General features: G+C 43.6%; 1 protein-coding gene across 1 annotated transcript; it reads right to left on the reverse strand.

Moving 5' to 3' along the window:
* Window positions 1-9,458: 9,458 nt before the first annotated feature.
* On the reverse strand, window positions 9,459-10,403 carry LOC133832746 (uncharacterized). Its single transcript, XM_062263053.1, has one exon. It carries the CDS (start codon window positions 10,401-10,403, stop codon window positions 9,459-9,461), a length of 945 nt encoding a protein of 314 aa, XP_062119037.1.
* Window positions 10,404-10,925: the final 522 nt, after the last annotated feature.

A 10,925-nucleotide genomic window follows, 5' to 3' on the forward strand; every position in this document is an offset into this window, starting at 1 on the left:
TTTTGGAGAAAGAAAAGAAAGAGCTGCAATGGAAATCAGAGATGCTGGAAATGAGTGTTGCAGAAGCGCGGAAGCAGAAGCTAGAGGTGGAACTCCAGCTAGAGAAGAAGTTGAAGGAAAAAGAGGAGGTTGTCATGAAAACCGAGAGACAATTAAAGGAAATGGCTGAGGTATGCATTTTTTCTGTATTCATTGGTATATTGGCAATATGGTTGAGTAATATGTTGCATGTGTTGATGAAGTGATGGATTTATTTTGCAGAAGGCAGAAGAGGCGGCAGTGGAAGCCACGAGGCAGTGCATCCGAGATCGTGAGATCACCGAACGGAAGTTTGTGAGGATTGCTGAGGTGGACACTGCAAACTACTTGGATCTGGCACTGCGTAATAAGAAGCAGACCCCAGAGGAGAAATGGGCTAAACTCGAGATGTACTATAAAATCATCGATGTGAAAGTGGGAGATTATAATGTTGATAAGTATCTAAATGATCTCGGGGATCTGCAGATCATCTACCCAGCACTTCATCTCGAAAAACTGAAGCTGAAAGGCGACACTTTGGGGTCGGTTTATAATGCCAGTGGGGAACCAGTGGAAGAAGGTGATGTGGCTGAGACTTCTGAAAAGATGGTGACAGAGCCTGCTCTGGTTGCAGAGGTCAGACCAGCTGGCGAAAAAGGTGCCATAGAATGATCGACACACTTTTTTTTTTATGCTTGTATATGTTAAATTTTGGACGATTGTAGATGTAATTGTGTAAACTATCAATAAAACTTGTGTTTTGCTCACGTTGTCGGTTGTTAATGGATGTGTTCTTCTCTGTATTGTATTAATTTAAGATATTGCAGCAGGTGAGAGTCAGATGGCGTATTCTGATAAGAGGCTTCATAGACCCTTTAGGCCATTGCGTGTGAGATACAGTAAAAGCATGTACAAATGGTGGGAGAGAATGCCCAGTTAAGTGTTGTGTGAGCGATTTAGCTTAGTGTTGAGCCGATTGGTTGGTTCTGATGATATTTATGTTGCAGGCGAACATCGTGAGTGGGTAAAGGTGCCATTTTTTAGGTGGATTTTTGATAACTCACAGTGGTTATACTCAACTTGGGCGTTGGACAAATTAATAAGAAGTGGTATTCCATATTACATATCGTGTGAACGCCATGGACTAGGCCATCCAAAGCTAGAGAATGCGATGGCAGAGTATATGCGTCATATTGAATGGGATTAGATATTCCCAAGAGAATACTTGTATATAGTAGATAAAGCAATATTTTATATATAACTGGAATTGTTATTAATGTAACATAGTTTATAAATAACAGCTTCTGATTAATTGCTATTATTGATTATCTGTGGGCTTCTGATTACATGATCTACAAAGTTTACATCGTTCTTGTGTGTTTATGGTTAAGAGAGTCAAGTGCATAGGTAGGCCCTTGCTTAACATCCATTGAATCGGATCGCAGTCATGAGAGTTTTGTACTTTGTAAAGCCCACCTTATTGTTTTGCGTTAAACTTGCTTGTGTTTAGAGAGACGTGTTGGTATCTTATTGGAACGGAATCCGCCCCTCGGGTGTATGAAAAAGCAGGGCTAATGCTTTACCATTTGCCAGAGGGGGCGATGAGGTTTAGCTCAGACGCAGAAGACAGCATGCGAGGCTGGGCGTCGAGGCAAAGCTGAGAAAGGTAGAACCATGAAACAGACGTCTTTCTAGTGCACCCATACCGACGAGTATGTGTGAAGGCTTGCTTGGGTAGGCTCTTACTTCGACAAAGGCAACTGTTGTACAGGATGTGGGTGCGAATGCGGGAAAAGTTCCTCCCAGCCTTGGATTGCTAAACCAGTTAATGTATACTGGAGTTGAGCCCAAGGTGTGGCAGCCGATGGTTCTGCTGCAGTAGTCAGGGCAGATTAAACTGCAGGGGGAGCCCCTCTTATCAAGGTAAGAGGGCAGGGTAGTTGATGTAGTGTACCCTAGGTGGACAGCCAAATCTGCATAGTCAGGTCAGATTAGACTGTGAAATGGCTGGCCTTAGCTCCCCGTAAGCTTAGTCAAGTTAGATTAGAATGCTTTTGGGCAGAATATCGAGTGTAATGGCAGAGGCAACAGGACTGTGTATGCAGATTGCGTGTAATGGCCTTGTTGCCGCGATCCACTGAGGTTCAGCCCTGTGCCGCTTGAGTTTGTGTGTGAAGCGAGATGTTGTATCTTATCATGCATTGTTTTTCGTATGTTGTTAAACATTCTCTTTGTTCTAAGGAAACCCTTAGGTGTGGAGAATGACTGTAAAAGGTTTTATGTTGTATTGCAGTAGAATGTTTAAACGGATGGAAAACTGATAACCACAAGTGTTCAGAGAGTCACTTATTTATAGTAAGAGTGGTAGGTGGTTTTAAGTGCACGTGAATAATGTTGCTTCTCATATGGGTAGGTAAGGATATATTAAAATATATATTTGCTAGTATCTCACGGTGTAGAGCGAGTAAACTGACAGTTGTCACATGATTGTCATCGTTATGTTGTTATAGTAAGGAATCCTTATGCAAAACTGTGTCAGCAAAAGCTGAGCGTGTAAAATATACTTAAAATAATGTGAAAAAGGAAAGTTGTTGTATTACTTTTGAATTACTGTAACGACCCAAATTCGCTAATAAGGCTTAAGGGCCTTGATTAGTGTGCCAGGAGGGCAGGTTGGGATTTATGTGTGATTTTATGAATTAAATGCATGATTATGATTTAAAGCATGTTATTTGGCTATTTGTTTAACTGAGATGCATGGCTATGTTTACTAGTATGCATGTAGGCCCGGATCGTGTTAGAAGGGCATAATTGTAATTTTGGCCATGTTGGGCATAACTGTATTGATATGTGATAACTGTATTCTGTGAATTGTACCACGTGGGTGTGGTTGTATTATTGTGATGCACGTGCCGAGACGGTTCTAGAGAGCTAGTTAACTCAAGAGTCACAACGGGATTTCTATACCCGGCTCGGGAGGAACCTAGGGGTACCTCGGGAATTTTATGGTTAAGTTGAGATTTAGCGGGTAATGGTTATTGGAGATTTAGTAACCTGGGTAACCATTAGTTACTGCTGAGAGTAACAAGTTTTAGAAAGAAAATGGTAGAAATGATATAGAAATGAAAAGACTTAAGTACCCTTGAGGTTTAGGTGGGAAAGGATAGGCAAGGAGGGGCAAAATGGTCATTTGGTTGGGAATTAGATAAATGGCAGCTGGTTTTATGGGGTACACGGTTTGGGGCTTAACCATTTTGGTCTTGATAGTGTTTGAAGAGAAGAGAAAAGAGAGGGAAAAGCTAGGGCATGAGGAAGAAGAAGAAGAAGAAGAGAAGGAGAAGTTGGAGACCTAGGAGATGAAGGAAGCTTAGGGATGGATTCTCCATATGAGGTAAGGAATTTTATACACATTTAAGGCTTGATTATGTTATGGGTTAAGAATTTGAGCATGGGTTAAGTTTGATGTTTGAGTTTTTATTTTTTTTCTGAAATTGAAATCAAGGATGTGGATTTTGGGGATTTGATTGGGTGTTTAGATGTTTTGGTGATGTTTATGGGTTGTTGGATGGTTTATTTGGAGTCTTGAGTTGGTTTTGGGGCTTGGGTGTGAGTTTGGGTTGATTTGGTAAGGTTTTAGCTCGGAGAAAACGCAGGAGAAAACCCAGAATTCTTGGTTTGCGAAGGCGTGCCGCGACACAGGTTTTTCGTGCCGCGGCAAGGGAGCCTCTGACTGATGGGTGCCGCGGCACAAGGATGTGGTGCCGCGGCACAAGGCTAATTTCAGGGCATCATTTTTAGGCAATTTTAGGCCTTTGCTCCGGGGGTTCGGGGGATGCCTCCGGGGTGTTGTTCTAAGGTTTTAGGGGTCCCGAGAATGCGGGATTGGTCCCGGAAAGTGGTTTTGGGTTGATTAGTAATGAGGGATGTTTCTTGTGTGTTGTGACTAGGTTCTTTGAGAGGCTCGTGCTAGAGGACCGTGCTCGCGGCTTTAGTGCATCAGGAGGCTCGGAATGTAGGTAAGAAAACTATAACACCCGAGGTTAGGGCATGGCCCCAGATTGTATTATGTGCAAATGTTTAAACTTAAATGAATCATGATGTGTGTGAATGATTATTTCGAATGTACTATATGTGTGATTATGATGAAATGAGCGGCTGTGGGCCGAGTACGGCGTAGGCCGGGGCGGCCGTGGGCCGAGTACGGCGTAAGCCGGGGCGGCCGTGGGCCGAAAGTAACACCTAGCACATGGGATGCTATATTCAGGGTGGGACCCAAGGGATACATGAGTTATCCTCGCGGTGAGAACCGATACCCCAGGCTTCGGTAAGGCTCTGGGGCGGCTTGGCCGTGTTTGCTTAGTCTAATGATTGACTTGTTTATTGTGGATTATCTGTTATGATAAACTGTATACATTGCATATGTTATGTCCTGCATGAGTTTTCTTGCTGGGCTTCGGCTCACGGGTGCTCTGTGTTGCAGGTAAGGGCAATGACTGAGTCAACCAACCATGAGTACGGAGAGCGTGAAGCGACGTGTACATGTTTGGCCTGCCCGACTGCTTTGGTTGGGGGTTTATTCGAAAATGGCTGTAATAATCTATAATTTTATAATTTCTCAAACTGTAACCTTATTTCAAGATGTAATTAGTTTTCAAACCTTATTTTGGGATCCCAACTGTTTAATAATAGAAGTTTTGATGAAACGATGCATTTTCAAAGATTACAGCCTTAACTTTTAATTAGTCACACTTTTGTTTCAAATACCTCGGTTAGCGAGTTCATTGCACACTGTTTTGTCTTAAAAACTCACTTAGTAACGGCTCTAAGGAAGTAGGGCGTTACAATTACACAGTATAACTATTAACAATAATATTGTTTCAAAGACATTGAATTCCAAGTACGAGGTACAATTTTCGCACTACGTACATTTTTAAGAGTATAAAACCCTCTGCCTAATACTTCCATGATTTCAAAAGGCTCGTCCCAGTTTGGTTCTAACTTCTTTGTGTTGCCAGGGACCTTTCACAGAACCCAGTCGCCCTTTTAAAACGTTCGTGAGTGGACTCTTTTGTTGTAGTAGCGTTTTGCAGCCTTTTGATAATTTTCTTGTCTTAATTGTGCTATTGTTCACAACTCTTCCAGGAGGTCGAGGTTGTGCATCAACTGTATGTTGTTTGTGGTCTGATTAGAAGCGATCTCTGTTCGAAGTGTAGGTAGACCCACCTCTGTCAGGATGATAGCTTCTGTTCCATATACCATGGCGTAGGGAGATTCACCCGTAGAGGACCTTTTTGTTGTCCTATATGCCCATAACACCTTTGGTAGCTCTTCTGACCATGCTCCTTTTTTATCTTCCAAGTTTTTCTTGATGTTGGCAAAAATGACTTTGTTGGAAGCTTCTACTTGGCCATTGCCTTGTGGGTAGGTGATAGAAGCAAAACTCAGTTTTATCTTGTATGTGCCACACAGCTCCTATACTTTGGCGTTTTGGAACGGGGTTCCATTGTCAATGACTATCTCCCATGATATCCCAAATTGTCAGATGATCTGTTTCCACACGAAGTTCGTGGTGTCTGTTTTGCTAACCGTGACTTATGCTTCTGCTACAACCCACTTAGTGAAGTAATCGGTGGCTTCCAGAGCATACCGTTTTCCTCCAGCAGCTTTAGGCAGCTCCCCTACCACATCCATACCCCACTTTGCAAAAGGCCAAGGTGCAATGATGGAGTGTAAAGTTTGAGCGGGTTGATGGATGATGGGTGCAAATTGCTGGCATTTGTCACATTTTCTGGCATAGTCACGTGCTTCTGTCATCATGTATGGCCAGTAGTAGGGCTGATCATTGGGCGGGTTGGTCAGGTTACAAGGCATTTTTACCCGTCCAATCTCATAATCGGGTTAGCAAAAGTGAACCCGTAACTTGCCCAATTAAGAAAAAAAATAAATTTAACCCGTCCAATAGTTTGGGCGGGTTGGTCGGGTCAACTTGCCCAAACCGAAGTGGTATTTTTTTGGGCGAGTTGGTCGGGTCAACCCACCCAAACTGAAGTGGTATTTTTTTTTTACATTTTTGTAGTTTTTTTCTTTTAAATACTAGTACTAATAGTGTGAAGTTTATCTTTTTAAGCTTAAAACAATATTTTAAATTTATAGTAAAAAAATAAAACAAAACTTAATTAATTTATATATTTATTTGAAATTTTTTCTTATATATTAATAATTGCATCAACGTTAAAAGTATTAAATAAAATAAGAAACATATATCATTAAAATAAAAAAGAAAATTAATATAGTCCAAAGTCCAATTAAAAACCAAAGTCCAATTACAAATATAAATTTAATTAAGTATATATATAAATTTAATATATTTATTTAAATGTATTAAAAATAATAAGTTCTTAATTCGGCGGGTCAGGTTATATTGGGCAGTTTATTCGGGTTGCGTTTTTTGGCGGTTTATTCGGGTTGTAAAAATTTCTGCTCAGCCCTAGCCAGTAGTACCCTGCTGTAAGTGCTTTGTGTGCCAAACTTCGGCACCCTGTGTGGTTTCCACATGCTCCCTCATGTATCTCTTCTAACCATTTTTTAGTTTCTGATGGACGTAAACACCGTAGGTAGGGGCCATCGAAGGATTTGCGGTATAATGTTCCACGGATGATGGAATAGCGTTGTGCTCGAAGATGCAGAAGTTTAGCGTCTTTCAGATGAGCTGGCAGTTTAGACTTAGAAAAATATCGAATGATTGGGTCCATCCAGCACTCAGGCTCTGATGAGGTTGAGAAAACTTCTAGAACTTTGGGTGATTGGCTTGTGTATATGGTGGATTTCTGAGAGCATTCCCCTACAGAGGCTAATTTGGTAAGGGCATCAACCTTCTGATTATGTTCCCTCGGTACTTGTACGAGTTCAAACTGGTGGAAATGTGACTGTAAGTCAGTTACCTTTTGTAATAGACTGGCCAGATGGGGTGCTTTGATGTCGAAGTTCCCGCCCACTTGTTCTACCATGAGCTTTGAATCTCCTCTGAATTTCAATCGTCTAATGCCCATGTCTCGTGCTAGCTCTAAGCCATAAATCAGAGCCTCATACTCAGGTTCGTTATTCATGGAAAATTGTTCTAATCGAATGACTTCCTCAATTTTTAGCCCGGCGGGTGCTTCTAATATGACACCAATACTGGCTCCTTGGGAATTGGATGCTTCGTCTGTATGCATTGTCCATACCCATTCAGCTTCTGATTCCAGCAGTTTAGGCAAAGTATCTGGGGTAAAGGATTGTATTTCGATCAGGAAGTCAGCAAGTACTTGACCTTTTTTTGCTTTCCGTGGCAAGAATCGTATATCATACGTCCTGAGTTCAATTGCCCACTTGGATAATCTACCAGAGAGATCGGGTTTATTCAACACTTGCTTCAGTGGATAATCCGTATATACAATGATGGCGTGGCTTTCAAAATACTGTTGTAGCTTCTTCTTCGCTGTGATGAGTGCGAGCGCCAATTTTTCCATCATGCTGTAGCGGGTTTCAGTGTCTAGTAGCATCTTATTGCAGTAGAACATTGGCCTCTGTTGACTAGCTTCTTCTCGAAAGAGCACATAACTTACGGCAAAGTGTGAGACAGATATGTATAAGAACATATCCTTGTTTGCGACGGGAGAACTCAGTATAGGAGGAGAGCTCAGATAAACTTTTAATTCTTCTAGCACTTTGTTTTGTTATGCTCCCCAGGTGGTGTTGGTAGACTTCTTTATGCATTTCAGGAAAGGCTGGCAACGATCAGACATGCGTGATATGAACCGGCTTAATGCTACAATTTTTCCTGTCAGAGCCTGGATGTCCCGGACGGTTCTGGGTTCTTTGGCCTCTGAGAGTGATGCAATCTGGGTTGGGTTGGCCTCGATGCCTCTCTGGCTGACCGCATATCCTAGGAACTGTCCAGAGGACATCCCAAAGGCACACTTAGTTGGATTTAGTTTCATTTTATAAGTGTCGAGGATGTCGAAGCATTCGGTTAAATCGTCCACATGTGAAGAACTTTGTTGAGATTTGACGACCATGTCATCAATATATACCTCCATGTTTCTCCCAAGCAATGAGGAAAGCAGCTTATGCATCAGCCTCTGGTGCGTTGCTCCTGCATTCTTTAGGTTGAAGGGCATAACTTTGTAATAGTACAAGCCACCTTCTGTTATGAAAGCTGTATGGATCCGATCTTCTGATTTCATTGGGATTTGATTGTATCCTAAGTAGGCATCGAGGAAGCTCATTCTTCCGAAACCTGCCATGGCGTCTATCATTTGATCAATCTTTGGTAGAGGATAGCTATCCTTAGGACATGCTTTATTTAAGTTGGTGTAGTCTATGCACACTCTCTTTTTTCCTTTTTTCTTTGGGACCACTACAGGGTTGGCGAGCCAACTAGGATACAACCATTCTTCAATTGCTCCTGTGCTTAAAAGCCATTGTACCTCTTCTTGGATGACCTGGTTGATTTCAGGAGCAAACCTCCTCTGCCTCTGCTTGACGGGTGGGAAGCTATTTGATATATTGAGGTTGTGACTCATGATGGAGGGGTCTATTCCGGGTATGTCGTGTGGAGACCAGGCGAAGGTTCCAACTCTGGTTTTGAGAAAGTGGACTAGGGTCTGCTTTTCTTTTTCAGGAAGTTTGGTACTTACCAGCACTATTTTAGATGGGTCAGCGCCATCTATATAGATTTCCTCTAGATAATCGAGGGTGGTCTGGGGCTTATCTTGATCTTCCTCTAGATCTATGCCTTTGAGACATGTTGGTAAGTCATGCTGTGATTGCTATTTGTCAGGATTGTCATCAGGGGGGGAGGTGCCAGAATTATTGATTTCTTTCAGGGTAAGGAAGCACTTCTTGGCCTGCTTCTGACATCCCTTTATGTCGATGGTATAGCGTTCGTTAGGTGAGTGGCACCGCATTACCTGATGCAAAGTTGAGACTGCTCCCTGCATTCTGTGTATCCAATTTCTTCCCATGATGGCATTATAGCTTGTGATGGAATCCACGATTAGGAAGTCCACATGCAAGGTGCATTTTGCGGATACCACGGTTAATCGAACAACGCCCTTCGGGTATACCCTCTGGCTGTTAAATCCCAAAATGGGTGTAGCGGAGGTCTGGATATGATTTTCCTCGAGTCCCATCTTCTGGAAGGCTTCCCATAAAATAATGTCAACCCCACTGCCCCCATCGACTAAAACTCTTCCCAGCTGGCAATGGTCGACCTGTAGCGAGATGACTAGAGGGTCGTCATGGGGCAGGTGCACTCCCTCCAAGTCGTCTTCGATGAAGGTGATAGCAGAGGCTGGATAACATCTGTCCTCCGAAGTGACAAGGTTAACTGTGTGACCTAGTGATCTGTATCGCTTCACCCGTTCCTCAATCCTCTTGTGAACTTTGGTTGCCTGCTCTTATTCCTCAGTGAGCTCCATGATCCCGTGTATCATGGGGACTTGCTTGAGAGGTTCTTGTGAGTTTGTGGTGGCCGTACGCAGGGAGTCTGCTGCTTGTGGTGTCGGGGCAGAAGCAGGGTTGGGTTGTGAAGTGTCAGGCCTGCCTATCTCTTTAATATACTGGGTTAACCGTCCACTTCTCATGAGGGCCTGGATCTGATTGTGGAGGTTGTGGCATTCGGCGACTGTATGGCCATGATCTTTGTGGAAGAGGCAGTACCTGTTTTTATCTCTTCTGTCGGGAGGAGTGGTAATCTTGTACGGCTCACTCCAGATGGGTCTGTCTTTATTCTCTTCATAAATGACTTCCTGGGGGATGGTGTATTCGAAGGAGGGATATCGTGGTGATTCTCGATTCTGTCTACGCCTTTTCCCTTCTTTCGTGTGGTCTGTTTCCTGTCTCTTCATCTTTTCGTCCCTTGCAGGCGGGGGAGGAGGGTTATTCGCTGGTGGAGCGGAGATAAGTGCGGATTTTTTCTTTGCACACTCTTGAAATTCCAAGACTCTGAAGACTCCTTCGGCACGGATCTGAATCTCAGCCATGTCATAAGGTGGTGTCATGGTGAGGAATTCGTGTAAGAGAGATCCCACCTGCAAAATTTTGACGAAGAGATTAGCCATGGTGACTGGGTCGACATCATGGATCTGATGCACGAGTTCAATGAAACGCTGTAGGTATGACTTTTGATGTTCATTTTCCCCTTGCTCGATCCGATAGAGATCTGCCATTGTTCTTGGTGCCTCACGGTTATCACTGTACTGTTGGAGAAAGGCTCTACGGAGGTCACCAAAACTGTTGACAGAACCAGGTTTCAATTGCCTGAACCACAGCAGGGCCGGCCTAGAGAAAGTAGTGGAGAAAACTTTGCACTGTATGGCTTCGTTGTTGGCTTTGAGGGCCATCTTTTGTTGGAATCAGAATAGATGTTTCAGCGGGTCTCCCTTTCCATTAAACACGGGTAGAGGAGGGATTACGAAGTCTCGTGGTTTGGGCTCGTTCTGAATCCACTATGCGAAGGGCAACTTCTCAGTGGTTCTTGATACCAAATCCATGTGCTCGGTAGCGTGAGCGGATCTTCCATCCGAGAACTTCTGTATCATTTCCCGCATCATCTCCTCTTTCCAATTGTCTAAGAACCGAATGGAGGGGGTACGGTCCTCTGCTGGTGAGTCTTGAGCTGCCCGTTGTGTGGTCTGTTGGGGCCCGATCTCGGCGGCCGACTGAGTTGACCTTGTGGGCTCTGCACCAGTTCGCGCACAGTGTACCGCTCGTCTCTCATCGGCCCTTGGTGAAGACGGGTTGGGGATGGCAGTAAGGGACCCTGGGATCCTTCTCTGATGTGGTGTGTGGTTCTCTGGGGGGAATTGATGTGGTCGATTGGAACTTCAGGTCTACCAAGGTCGAGATTATCGTTGTCTTGGGTG

The sequence above is a fragment of the Humulus lupulus genome, chromosome 4, assembly GCF_963169125.1.
Source record: "Humulus lupulus chromosome 4, drHumLupu1.1, whole genome shotgun sequence".
In the NCBI taxonomy this organism is placed as follows: domain Eukaryota; kingdom Viridiplantae; phylum Streptophyta; class Magnoliopsida; order Rosales; family Cannabaceae; genus Humulus; species Humulus lupulus.

Coding starts and splice junctions, on each gene's coding strand:
- LOC133832746 (XM_062263053.1), bottom strand. CDS start 10,403: ATGGCCCTCAAAGCCAACAACGAAGCCATACAGTGCAAAGTTTTCTCC.